Source organism: Heterodontus francisci, chromosome 2 (genome assembly GCF_036365525.1).
Source record: "Heterodontus francisci isolate sHetFra1 chromosome 2, sHetFra1.hap1, whole genome shotgun sequence".
Classification (NCBI taxonomy): domain Eukaryota; kingdom Metazoa; phylum Chordata; class Chondrichthyes; order Heterodontiformes; family Heterodontidae; genus Heterodontus; species Heterodontus francisci.
Window position 1 is genome coordinate 150,343,550 of NC_090372.1, and position 14,793 is coordinate 150,358,342.

Sequence of the window (14,793 nt, forward strand, 5' to 3'; positions counted from 1 at the left end):
GGCTGGTGGAAACAAAGATAATCAATAATTTCAAAAGGAAATTGGATGGGCACTTGAAGGAAATAAACTTGCAAGACTACAGGGATCAAGCGGAGGAGTGGGACTGCCTAGATTGCTCCATGGAGAGCTGGCATGGAGTCGATGGGCCGAATGGCCTCCTTCTGTACCGTAAATGACTCTAAATGCTGGCCTTGCCAGCGACATTGACATCCCATAAAAAAAAAAGAATAAGTCCCAGGGTCACTCCCTCCTGACTGTATACCATTGTGCTGTCATCTCTGGTGTATCTGTCCTGCTGGTGGAACAGGACGTACCAAGGTATGTTGAAGGAAGAGTCTGGGATATTGCTTGCTTGGTATGATTCTGTGAGTATGACTTTGTCAGGATACTGCTTACCTAGTCCATGTGGTAGATCTCCCAAATGTTGCACAAGACCCCAGATGTTAGTGAGGGTGACTTTATAGGATCGACTAGGCTGGGTATATCTTTGGCGAGTCCGAATCTAATGCCTAGGTCAAAGCCGAGTGGTATGTCCAGTTTTATTCTTACTGAACTTTTACTTAAATTAATCTTAAAATTTGTTTCCAAATCAGTTAGAAAGAATTAGAATGTCCAGGGCCCTGATTTTAGATGGTCATGCATTCCTTTGAGTTGATTCTTACTTTGCTTTAAGAGGACTGATAAGCAAGATATGTATAATATGCAAAACTGAGCCATGAAGGTAAAATCTTGCATATGCCAGAAATTTGAAATATAACCTGAAAATTCTGGAATTTCTCAGCAGCTCGGTCAGCATCTGTTCTCTCCACAGAAGCTGCCTGACCTGCTGAGTATTTCCAGCATTTTCTGTTATATACCACAGTGTCTGAAGATGTTTAATTGATCTATATTCTCCTTGAGCCTTGTTGAATTAGTCTCGGCTCCTTTTTTAGATTATATAACTTAACTATAACTCTAAAACAAAAACTAATGCTGCAGGAGATTGAATCGAGGATAGACAGATTCTATTCAGTGTTACATTAAATTAGATATTTTTCTAATTGGACTTTTCATGTTATGTAACATGCCAGTCAGATGATGGAACCATTTTGGACATTTAAGCTATCACAATGTCACTTCCACTACACTGCAGATGAAAATTTGTAACACGTGATTCCACATAAATAGGCAGCCTTGGCAATTCAGTATTAGGAATTAAATTACACTAGAACACTTTTCCTTTCACATACCCTGATGGTAGCCTAGTAACTATATAAATGGGTATCCTAGTGTTGTGGTTTTGTTATTGGACTGGGAATCTGAAGAATGAAAGAAAAGCTCAACACACTTATAAAATGTTGAATTACATCATGGCAGTTTAATAACTTAAATTCAGTTTAAAGAAAAAACTGGAAATTCAAACAAATCTGGTATCAGTAAAAGTGATGACGGAGTTGTCAAATTGTTGTAAAAACCCAAATGCTTCACTAATATCTTTTTAAAAATTTATTCAGGGGATGTGGGTGTCGCTAGCTAGGCCAACATTTATTGTCCATTCCCAATTGCCCTTGAGAAGGTGGTGGTGAGCTGCCCTCTTGAAACACTGCAGTCCATATGGGGTAGATACACCAAGAGTGCTGTTAGGAAGGGAGTTCCAAGATTTTGCCCCAGCGACAGTGAAGGAACGGTGATATAGTTTCAAGTCAGGATGGTGTTTGGCTTGGAGGGGAACTTGTAGGTGGTGGCGTTCCTTATGGAAGGGGACATGCTGTTCTATATGTGACTTCAGTCCTACACCGACACAGTTGACCTTTGAAGTGACCTACCAAACCACTCAGTTCCATCAAAGCATTAGACTAAGAACACTGAAAACATCCACATTTAAAACAGCCAATCACTTATATTGGCCAAATATCAATAACTAATAGCCATTTTCACTAACGTCAATTTTAAAGTTGCTAGTTATGGCCAGAATTTTACGTTGGGCAAGAGGCCCCGCCTGCCAACTGAAAAGTTGGTGGCGAGCCCGCCTCAGCTGGGCCTAGGGAGCCAGGCTGGGATTTTTCACTCCTCAGGCCCTTAATTGATCTTAGGTGGGACTTCCACCTCCTTTCACCCCCTTGAAGTCCTGCCTAATGTAGCTGCCAGCCAATAAGTAACTAGATTGTACCTCTGGTGGGGGAAAGCAGTACCTGAACTGCACCCCACCACCACCACCACCCCCTGGGTGGCCAGTTTCTATCTGGGTTTCCTGGATATTGGGTGGAAGAGAGTTCCAGATGCAACCCCACACCATCAACGTTTCATTCTTGGAAACCCCTCCCCTGACCCCAAAAACATTGGCTGGGTTAATGTCAAAGTTCCAAAGCAGCAATGATTCTGCCATAATTGCAGAGAGCCCACCCACCCATTGTAGATTCTCCAGGCCTATTTCCCCATTTAGCTTTCATCGAATTTATTTAACATTCACTAAAGACTGCAAAAGATATTTCATTGTTCAGTCCATTAAAAATACTTTAATATAGTTTGAATGATGATGATGGAAGCATACTGTCATAGTTTTAAGGTGGATAACCTGAGCTGTTTAAAACTATTGAAATGCTATTAATTTGTAGTGCAGTAGCAGTAGAGCTGATTTTCCTGGATTGAGCATCCGAGGAGAATGTGAGCAGGAGCTGCAATCAACAGGATCTATGGACAGAGACACATGATGTCAGATCAATGCTCCCATTGCACTGCCACAAACTTCTTACTCTCAGCTGAGAAAATGTTCACAGTGCTGCAGCTGAAGATGGTATGGAGGGGCGAGATATTCAAATGAATCAGTTTTGACAATAATTCTGAGGTGCAGGAGATGCGATTACTGTGAAAGCTTTATTGCTTTTGCTATTTTAGTTTTGGTTTCAGTAAGGACAAGTGTCAAAGCTGCCCTATTGGGGCCTCTCCCTGGAATTTCTCTGTAGTTGTGCTACCTGGAAGAGGAGAAGGAACAGGAGACTGTTTTGGTTGCAAGCACTGCAAGGCAGCAAGAGAGTAGGTGAGCACTAACTCAGAAGTGTTCCAGGCTCTGATGGACATTTCTGGCCCTTAATGAGGAGTAATGCCACTGCAGGCTTTGGTTTAGCATAGAGGTCATAAGAAAGTTGTATCACCTGCAGGAAGGGAACCTGTAACCGTGGTCGTGAGCCTCTACTGAATTAAAGTATTTCAGGGAGCCACTAGAGGTATACATTGTATAAGTTGGTTGGCAGTGCTTAATGCACCAAACAGATCAAGAATGCCTTGTTTACCATGGGAAATTGATATATTGCGTTTTCCATGGAAGCCAGACACCAGCAGGCATGTAATAAAAGCAAGAAATGCTGGTAATACTCAGCAGGTCTGGCAGCATCTGTGGAGAGAGAAGCAGAGTTAACGTTTCAGGTCAGTGAACTTTCATCAGGAGAAGTTGTTCTGATGAAAGGTCACTGACCTGAAACATTAACTCTGCTTTTCTCTCCACAGACGCTGCCAGACCTGCTGAGTATTTCCAGCATTTGTTGTTTATATTTCAGATTTCCAGCATCTGCAGTATTTTGCTTTTGTTATTACAGCAGCAGGCATGGCTTGGCTTCAACTGACTCACTGGCTTGTCCAGGGACAGGGCATGGTTGATGGGTGCTCTTGAAGAGGAAAGCCCCTTATTTGAATTAAAAGGCCACTAATCCATTAATATGCAGCTAATATGCAATTATCAGCATTAAATTCAGCAAGTGAGTGCAGGTTGTTCTGGCAGCTCACACGATGCCTTCATCTACAGACACTCCACATTCCACCTTTTTTGAAGAAGGTCCAGAATTGGGCTCCATCACTTGATGCAGAGTCTTCGTTCTAATAGAGTGGCTATGGAGAAGACCACTGGAATTGTGAAACAGAGGTTCTGATGCCTGGATTGCTCTGAGGGCATCCCAGGGAAGGTATCCAAGATCATAGTTCCATATTGTGTTCATTGATAGGGGCATCCCTTAAAGGATTAGAGGAGGTGTAGGAGAATTCAGGAGAAGAAGAAATCAAAGTTGCAGGTGAACCACAAGGCAATCAGACTGTTACTGGTCAAAGCAGCTGTAGAAACCTCATGCTGGTAATATTCTCCTGATCGTGCCATCCAGGACAATTCCTATATTCCATCTTTCCTTCTTGACCTTCATTTACAATAGAATCATGCCTGAAGAAACTACTCTGAATTAAAGGCCTGCTCAGGTCTGCAAATGAGACCTGACCCGAGCCCGACAGAACCCCATCCGAGCCCGAGCCTGACCCGGCCCGAGACCTTCCATTTTTTCCCGCGCCCGACCCGACTATCAGTTTTTTCATTTTTTACTTTGTTCCTTACCTGCACAAGCTTAAAATAACTGTAGCAATTAAACCACCATTAAAGTCCAAAAAGTAAATTAACATTAAAGTCGCTTACCTGAGGTGATGATAGAGCCTGTTTGATTCGGCACGACCCGACCCGAACCCGAATGCCGGACCCGGAAGTCCGACCCGACCCGAACCCAACACATGTCGTCGGGTCCCGTCGGGTTCGGGTCCGGTAGCAGGCCTTTACTCTGAATCCATCCATTGTAACTCACATCATGTTTTTACATACCACATAAACTTCAAATCCCTGTCGCATCAAAAGGGCTTTTCACATAGTATAATCTGCAGCCATCACATTTATTGCCCTGCCATCTATTATGGTTGTCAACCTAATTCTATCCAACATGGTGCTCCCTCTCCTAACAGTGAGTTTTTGTGTGCAGTTAGCATGTTTGGAGCCTCATCGAAGTGGTTCTCTGAGGCAAGAACAGTGCAGGATGATGGCAGCTAGGTACTGAGGTGGTTAGCGATCTCTCACACCAGATGGGCCAGCTTCAGGCTGAAACTATTCCACTGCAATGAGGAAACCTGGTTCTGGCTATTTACAGCCTCCTGTGAAATAGGAGTTTTGGGGGCAGGGGCAGTGACTGACTGTGATGGAATTGGAGCCTTCTGGAGAGAGCACCAACATCCACAGTGTGTTCAAGCCTTCCTCCTTCTCCTGGCCTCCCTACCACTCTGTCCATGGATCTTAGGGTTGCCAGACCCATTACATGTTTGGCACAGCATATTGTGGACATTATTTCTTTTATGAGTTACCTCTTCTATGGGCTTGTCCATGGAGGCTGCCACGCTACAACTGTGGGCCTATATTATAGCAATCTGAGCATTTATGAGAGAACCGACAACTGTCAACAAGGTGTCATCTATGAGAAGCTACACAGCAGATGACCCTGGAACTGTCACTCATTCCAAAGCTGTCTGCGTACTCCTGTAACATGCATCAATGCCTGCAGGATGTGAATTCCTCCACACTTGTTGTCATGGTGCAGAAGGATAAAGGCACATCAGCCAATGATTGCTACAATCTATTATGCGCCAAAAGCACTGTTCTTTTGAATGCAGGGCCACGAGATTTGGACCCACTGTCTACGAGAGAGGAGATTTTCTCCTCCTTTGGCAGAGGGGCACCACTTCGCCCCATCCTGTTCTTCTTGTTCCCGCTTTTCAAGTCTCTGTAAGTCCACCTCTGTTCTTCCCTTATACTCTTTATATCATTCAAGTGGATGTAACTGGGTGGCTGCATGCATTGTAATGGGGTACTTGTTTGCTGCAGGTACAGTGGTGTCTGGCCTCTAATTGCTGTGCCAATCTTGTGAGGACATAAAGATGGTCAAACAAAAAGTTACATAAATAGTTATTTTCAGGCATTGTCATGGGTTGGCATCAGCATTTCATCTGCACAGGAGGTCCTGAACCTTTCCTGAAACTATCCAGGGCTGGGAATGAAGTAAGGAAAGAAAACGTTGAACCGTCAGTGGGGATGTGCCCAACTGCTTCATCATGTCTTGCTCATTCTGTGAAGTTGCCTTGCAGGAGCTCGATTTCCCGTTTTTCTTCTGGGGTGCTGAACCGAAAGTCTTCCTTCAGTAGCTGGTGTCAAGAAAAACTATATGCCAAATGAGGAATTTTAATTCATCGGTTGGAAATTTACATTAAACTTTTAAAGGAAAAAAATCCTGCAGTTAACTTTTAAAAAAACTAGCTGCCAAAATGGCCACCGCATTTTGCATCTGAAGCACCTTTTCACATTCCAAGGCCTCCAACAGGAGACATATGTCTGATGAGCCTGGACCCAAAACAATGGCTTGCTCTAAGTGATTGAATTACCTAAGATTGCTTCATTAGCACGACATTCAAGGCCATCCTGACACATTGACTTTGAAAGAGTAAACCCCTCCAAGTGCAAATATTGGCATCCTGGGGCCTGGTGAAATGGAAATTCCTAACCTTGAATCTCATTAGAAGCTTCCAGAGGATGCGCTGAGGCAGTCATGTGACCGTCTGTCCTTCTCTGTGAAAGCTGGGAGTTTCCTTGAACAAAGAGAGACATGAAGTCTAAAACTGTGCAGATGCAGTAGGACTGTATCCCTCCCTCTCTCTCTCTCCAGATAACATCACAAGTTTGAAAACCGTCTGAAGCCAGCAGTGGAAGAGAGCCACCTACAAGTCTGCTTCCAAGAAAACCCTGAGCCAGCACTTTAACCAGCCAAAGATTTCAAGAATACAACTTCAGCTGCAAGACCACGGCATCATCCAACCTCACAGACTGTTTATTACATTTTTTATTTATTCTGGACTCTAATCCAACCACAAAATCTACTTCTCACTCTGTAATCTATTTGTGTGTGCGTGTGATTCTTGTGTGTCTGCTTGAATGTGTAGTGTATTTTTTATTATTTTATTTAGATTAGGTTTAGATTGTTAAATATAATAAACTCACCTCTTTCTTGTTTAAACTCAAGAAAACCTGTCCAATTGGTTCTTTCACAATCGCAACAAAGGAAAAAGGTAAAATATACTCACTGAAATGGTAAGCACATCCACTGTTTTAAAAAGGAGTAAATGCTGTTGCAGTCCAGTAAGAGGAAGGACAAGAGGGGAGCCTGTGACCCCTCCTCACCTGACCGGAGAACTGTTAACTGCCTTTTATTTAATGATCTCCTCCTGCAATGAAATTTTATATTTTCATGGATATATGCAGCATCAGGGCATAATCACAACGTCATGGAATCATAGAAACTTACAGCACAGAAGAAGGCCATTTGGCTCGTAGTACTTATGCTCGCCCTTAGGCAGAGCAGTCATGTTTAGTTGTACATCCCCATTTTTTGTCCGGAACCCTGTAAGTTCCTTTATATCAAGTACCTGTCCAGCTCCCTTTTAAAATAATTCATGGAATCAGTTTCCACCACCTTTCCAGTTAAAACGTTCCCAATCCCAACAACTCTGTGGGTGAAAAAATGTATCCTCATCTCCCCTCTTGATCTTTTGCCAATGATTTTAAATCTATGACCTTTGGTTATTGACCTACTTGCTGGAGGGAATAGTTTTGCTCTATTTATTCTATCAAAACCTCTCATCATCTTGAAAATCTCTATTAGGTCACCTTTTAATCTTCTCTGTTCCAAGGAAAACAGTACTAACTTTTCCAGCCTCTCCTCATTAATGAAGTTGCTCATCCCTGGTAACATCCTGGTAAACCTCCTCTGCACCCTTTCTACGGCCTTTACAGGTACCTAGAACTGTCCACAATACTCTAGCTGAGGCTTAACCAGTGATTTTTTAAGTTCTAGCATGATCGCTTTGCTTTTATATTCTATTCTTCTATTTGTAAACCCGAATAACCCATTCTTTTAACCACCTTAGCAACTTGCCCTGCCTCCTTTAAGGATTTGTTTACATTAACACCAAGGTCTTTCTGCTCATCTACACTTGCCAAAATCATGCCATTTATAGTATACTGTCTTTCCATATTAGTCCTCTCACAGAATCACAGAATAATCCAGTGCAGAAGAGGCCCTTCGGCCCATCGAGTCTGCACCGATGCATTAAAGACACCTGACCTGTCTACCTAATCCCCTTTGCCAGCACTTGGCCCATAGCCTTGAATGTTATGACGTGCCAAATGCTCATCCAGTTACTTTTTAAAGGAGGTGAGGCAACCCGCCTCTACCACCCTCCCAGGCAGGGCATTCCAGACCGTCACCACCCTCTGGGTAAAAATGTTCTTCCTCAAATCCCCCTTAAACCTCCTGCCCCTCACCTTAAACTTGTGTCCCCTCGTAACTGACCCTTCAACTAAGGGGAACAGCTTCTCCCTATCCACCCTATCCATGCCCCTCATAATCTTGTACACCTTGATCAGGTCACCCCTCAGTCTTCTCTGCACCAGCAAAAACAGCCCAAGCCTATCCAACCTCTCATCATAGCTTAAATGTTCCATCCCAGGCACCATCCTGGTGAATCGCCTCTGCACCCCCTCCAATGCAATCACATCCTTCCTATAATGTGGTGACCAGAATTGCACACTGTACTCCAGCTGTGGCCTTACCAAAGTTCTATACAACTCCAACATGACCTCCCTGCTTTTGTAATCTATGCCTCGATTGATAAAGGCAAGTGTCCCATATGCCTTTTTCACCACCCTATTAACCTGCCCTTCTGCCTTCAGAGATCTATGGACAAACATGCCAAGGTCCCTTCGTTCCTCAGAACTTCCCAGTGTCAGGCCATTCATTGAATACTTTCGTGTCACATTACTCCTTCCAAAGTGTATCACCTCACACTTTTCAGGGTTAAATTTCATCTGCCACTTTTCTGCCCATTTGACCATCCCGTCTATATCTTCCTGTAACCCAAGACACTCAACCTCACTGTTAACCTCTCAGCCAATCTTTGTGTCATCCGCGAACTTACTGATCCTACCCCCCACATAGTCATCTATGTCGTTTATATAAATGACAAACAATAGGGGACCCAGCACAGATCCCTGTGGTATGCCACTGGACACTGGCTTCCAGTCACTAAAACAACCGTCTGTCATCACTCTTTGTCTCCTACAGCGAAGGCAATTTTGAATCCACCTTATCAAGTTACCTTGTATCCCATGTGCATTTGCTTTCTTGATAAGTCTCCCATGTGGGACCTTGTCAAAGGCTTTGCCGAAATCCATGTAAACTACATCAACTGCACTACCCTCATCTACACACCTGGTCACATGTTCAAAAACTTCAATCAAATTTGTTAGGCATGACCTGCCTCTGACAAAGCCATGCTGACTATTCCTAATCAAATTTTGCCTCTCCAAGTGGAGATAGATTCTCTCCTTCAGCATTTTCTCCAATAGTTTCCCTACCACTGACATGAGACTCACTGGTCTATAGTTCCCTGGCTTATCTCTACAATCTTTCTTAAATAGTGGGACCATATTTCTCCAGTCTCTCAAATCCATGACTTCACTTTTCTCCACATTGAACTACACCTGCCATGCTTCTGCCCATTTCATCATCCTGTCTATGTCATTCTGAAGTCTATAACTATCCTCATCATGATCTGCTACTTAGCAAAATTCTATATTGGGATGGGCAGGTGGTTGATGTGTCAGTGGGGGAGCACTTTGGGACCAGTGACCATAACTCTATTAGCTTCTAGATAGTTATGGAAAAGGATAGGACTGGTCCTCAGGTTGAAGTCCTAAATTGGGGGAAGGCTAATTTCGATGGCATCAGACAGGAACTCTCAAAAGTTGAATGGTAGAGGCTGTTGACAGGTAAAGGGACGTCTGGCAAGTGGGAGGCTTTTAAAAGTGAGATAGGAAGAGTTCATTGCCTGAATGTTCCTGTTAGATGGAAGGACAAGGCTCGCAAGTTTAGGGAACCTTGGTTGACGAGGGATATTGAGGGTCTAGTCAGGACAAAGAAGGAGGCATATGTCAGGTATAGGCAGCTGGGATTGAGCGAGTCCCTCGAGAAATATAGGGGATATAGGACTACACTTAAGAAGGAAATTAGGAGGGCAAAAAGGTGCCATGAGCTTTCCCTGGCAGATAAGATAAGGGAGAATCCTGAATGATTCTATTAGTATATTAAGAGTAAAAGGGTAGTTAGGGAGAGAGTAGGTCCCCTTAAGGATCAGTGTGGCAATCTATATGTAGAGCTACAGGAAATGGGCGAGGTTTTAAATGAATATTTCTCGTCCATATTTACCATGGGGAAGGTCATGGAAGCTAGTGAGTTCAAGGGAGGGAACACGGATATCCTGGAGCGTATCAACATTACAAAGGAGGAGTTGTTGGAGGTTTTGAAGCACATTAAGGTGGATAAATCCCCAGGGCCTGACCAGGTGTATCCTAGGATGCTATGGAAAGCAAGGGAGGAGATTGCTGGGGCGCTGGCAGAGATTTTTTTATCATCGTTAGCCACTGGTGAGCTACCGAAAGACTGGAGGATAGCAAATGTTGTGCCTTTATTTAAGAAGGGCAGCAGGGATAAGCCAGGGAACTACTGGCCGGTGAGTCCTACATCAGTGGTGGGAAAGTTATTGGAAGGGATTCTGAGAGACAAGATTTATATGCATCTGGAAAGGCAAGGTCTGATTAGGGATAGTCAGCATGGCTTTGTGCGATGCATTTTGGGAAGTTAAACCAGGGCAGGACATATACAGTGAATGGCAGGGCCCTGGGGAATGTTGTTAGCAGAGAGACCTTGGGGTGCAAGTACATAGTTCCCTTAAAGTGGCAACACAGGTAGACAGGGTGGTGAAGAAGGCGTATGACATGCTTGCCTTCATTGGCTGAGGCATTGAGTACAAGAGTTGGGAAATCATGTCTCACGAATTTGATTGAGTTTTTCGAGGAGATGACCAAGAGGATTGACAAGGGCAGGGTGATGGACGTTGTCTACATGGACTTTAGCAAGGCCTTTGACAAGGTCCCGCATGGTAGGCTGGTCCAGAACGTTCAAACACATGGGATCCAGGGTGAGCTAGCAAATTGGATACAAAATTGGCTTGGTGATAGAAGGCAGAAGGTTGTAGTGGAGGGTTGTTTTTCAGATTGGAGGCCGGTGACCAGTGTTGTGCTGCACGGATCAGTGCTGGGCCCTCTGTTGTTTGTCATATATATTAACGACCTGGATGTGAATGTAAGGGGCATGATTAGTAAGTTTGCAGATGACACCAAAATTGGTGGTATAGTGGACAGTGAAGAAGGTTGTCTAAGGTTACAACTGTATATAGATCAACTGGGAAAGTGGGCAAGGGATTGGCAAATGGAATTTAATGCAGACAAGTGCAAAGTGATGCATTTTGGAAGTTAAACCAGGGCAGGACATATACAGTGAATGGCAGGGCCCTGGGGAGTGTTGTTAGCAGAGAGACCTTGGGGTGCAAGTACATAGTTCCCTGAAAGTGGCAACACAGGTAAACAGGGTGGTGAAGAAGGCGTATGGCATGCTTGCCTTCATTGGCCGAGGTATTGAGTACAAGAGTTGGGACGTCATGTTACAGTTGTACATGACGTTGGTTAGGCCACATTTGGAGTGCTGTGTGCAGTTCTGGTAGCCGCACTGCAGGAAAGATGTGATTAAGCTAGAGAGGGTGCAGAAAAGATTCACAAGGATGTTGCCTGGTTTGGAGGGCTTGAGTTATGAAGAGAGATTGGATAGGCTGAATCTGTTTTCCCTGGAGCGAAGGAGGCTGAGAGGGGACATGATAGAGGTAAATAAAATTATGAGAGGCATAGATAGGGTAGGTAGCCAGAGTCTGTTTCCCATGATAGGGGTGACTAAAACTAGAGGGCATAGATTTAAGGTGAGAGGGAGGAGGTTTAAAGGGGATCAAAGGGGTACATTTTTCACACAAAGAATAGTGGGTATCTGGAATGAGCTGCCTGAGGAGGTGGTGGAGGCAGGAACAGTTAACAGCGACATTTAAGAGGCATCTGGACAGGTACTTAAATGAGCAAGGCACAGAGGAATATGGAATTAATGCAGGAAGATGGGACTAGTATAGCTAGGCATTATGGTCGGCATGGACGCGGTGGGCCGAAGGGCCTGTTTCTATGCTGTACGACTCTATGACTCTATATCATCTGCAAACATTATAATGCTGCTCCCTCCACCTGAGTGTAAGTCGTTCATAAAAATTGGAAAGAGTAATGGACCCAAAACTGACCCTTGGCCAATCACCTCTCAGTCTGCAAAACATCCATCCACTACCACCCTTTGCTTCCAGGATGACAAGCTAGTCATGTCCCTTTCCCTTCGCATTATGAATTAGCAGTTACTCTGAGTATCATGTGAAGTTGCTGCTCCTTCATGCCTACCTACCCTATCTATGCCTCTCATAATTTTATTCATGCATTACATCGTTAGCTTATGGAGCGTTTCTATGGCTTATGACAAGGAAGCCTTTTCAAAGTGGGCATGAGGCTGTACCATGATTACAAGATGTTTTAGTACCAAGCAAAGAACAGTGAGTAATAGGAAACACTGGGTCGTTGCCATAGGGCAAACAAACAAACATGTAAAAGTTCAAACTTACTTCCCTGCTCCTGCTGAGGTCCTTGGCACAGTACTGACACTGTTGATGGCCTAAGCCACCTATGGCCATGCCATATGTACCATTGTCTTTAGGATCTTCGTTCCATGGCAGTGAACCAGTGCATGCCCGCCTTTGCTCCACTTCCTGCAGCAGCTGTTCACTGACCTTATCATCAAAGCAGGGTGCCTTTGTGCAGGCCTTACTTGCATTCTGAGTGCTTTAACACTTGTCTTATCCACTCCTGGCATAAAATCCTCTCCCTTAGCACTGCCAATTGTAAAATTATGCATTGGCACAAAGAGTCTCACAGAAACTCTCCAGGATATTTCCTCATAATCTGAGGGCTTAAAAATGCTCACCCAGCCTCAGGGGGCACTGTTACCTCCAAGGCCTCAAGATGAACCTGAACCTGCTCAAAGATCCTCAGCACTTTTTAAATTCTGTACCATCATCACTGCACATGATCGGAGGCCTCAGCAATCACCCATATAATTCGCAGGGGATGCAAATTAGGTCCGAGATGAAATCCAGGTGCACATACAGATGTCAGATGCTATTTTTTTGTGCGCTGTCCATGCATTGCACTAATTTCCTTGCGTCCCAGGAAAATCCGTCTTCGTTTATCACATTGATGCAATATGTTTGAATCTCAGTTCTCCATTCTTTGTAAAAATGTTATGCTGATCTGTTTTGCTTATTGTATTACAGGTAAAGGTGATCTGATTGGTGCAAATCTCGCAAATAAAGATCAAGTTATCAAAGCCAATTCAGACGTTAAAGCTCTAACCTACTGTGACCTGCAGTGTATTAATCTGAAAGGTCTCCATGAGGTGCTGGAGCTGTACCCAGAATACTCTCATAAGTTCAAAGAGGACATTCATCACAACCTCACCTATAACCTCAGAGAGGGTCATGAAAGTGATGTAAGTACAGTTGACCATGCTTATTCTATTTATTATCATACTGTGGAGACCATACAAATTTGGACCAGTTTAAATTACCAATAAAATTTTAAGACACTAAACTGATTTTCAACTTTCAACTGTAGCTTCACGGTATTTTCCTCCTGTGAGCTAAAGTTACTACTTCCACAATAGGAGAAAGGGTCTATCTAACCTTCATAGTGTTACTATCCTGACTGTAGCCAAACAAACTCTCTGTTACCACTATGGCAGAATTTAAATTCTGTGTTTTTGTTTGGTGCTATTAGTTCCACAGAATATTTACACTGCCCAACTACATACATAGCCTTATAAATTTCAATGCCATTTCTATTTTCCTGTTCTCTTGGACATTTTTTTGCCCTCCTTCCCCCTCCTTAGTTAATCCATATATGTATTGAAAAATTAGTTCAATGTTGGTAACACTCAGATGATGATTTAATGTTGTTTGTAAACTGGAAGTTGCAACATTAGATGAAGTAATTTATTACAATAACAGTAATTCATTCAGCGCTTCATCCAAGATGTTTACCTCCCCCCAAAAAATGTGTTGTCTTTTGTTCTCAGTACGATAAAAACCTAGATAGAATCTTCACTTTGTGTTCTAATGGTCTTCAAAGGAAAACCTAAGGGTCAAACTTTCTTTGTTATATATATCATTAAACCACCATAATCTGGGCAGATGGTGGGAGGTGGGGATGTCAGGCAGATATGTTGACTTAAATAAAAGCAAAATACTGCGGATGCTGGAAATCTGAAATAAAAACAAGAAATGCTGGAAATACTCAGCAGGTCTGGCAGCATCTGTGGAGAGAGAAACAGAGTTAACGTTTCAGGTCAGTGACCCTTCTTCAGATTATGTTGACTCATCACCATTTGATGCCACTCTGTGATATACCGAGAGAATTGGCATCTGGTATACATCATCTAAATATTTTTGAATACATGACAGGATGACATCATTGGATGTCGTGCCAATCATTGTCACAATAACAATGTTATTATTGAGAGCAGCTTTGCATATTTTCAGCAGTGTCTGTGGAACTATCCTCCAACAAGGAGTCAATGCTTTCAGGAGGGGAGAGGACGGCAAAAGCATGTAAAAAATTGAGGAAAATAGAAATAGCATAGAAATTTGTAAGAGTAGTGCAAAGATGGGTGGTGTAAATATTATGTGTAGCACTATAGTTTCAGTCCTTTTGGAATATCTTCTATGGAATGTAACTAGACAAGGTTGAACAATGTTAGACTGATAACCTAGATTTGTGATTCAACCATCTCCGAATTTAGGGAGTGCTTTGCTTCGGTTGAAGTTAATGATGAGAAATTATTTTCATTGCTTGATGCAAGGAATTACTTAACTCTAATATACAGTGGAAGGGTTTCTAATGTCTTGATGAGAAGTCACATTGCTATTTGTGGGATTTTG

General features: G+C 43.2%; 1 protein-coding gene across 1 annotated transcript in view; it reads left to right on the forward strand.

Annotated features, from left to right (window-relative positions):
* kcnh8 (potassium voltage-gated channel, subfamily H (eag-related), member 8) overlaps positions 1–14,793 on the forward strand; it is a 533,200-nt gene that overhangs the window by 435,090 nt on the left and 83,317 nt on the right. Inside the window, exon 11 of the mRNA XM_068011912.1 lies at positions 13,132–13,346. Coding sequence (XP_067868013.1) covers positions 13,132–13,346 — 215 coding nt within the window. The remainder of the gene's footprint in view (positions 1–13,131; positions 13,347–14,793) is intronic.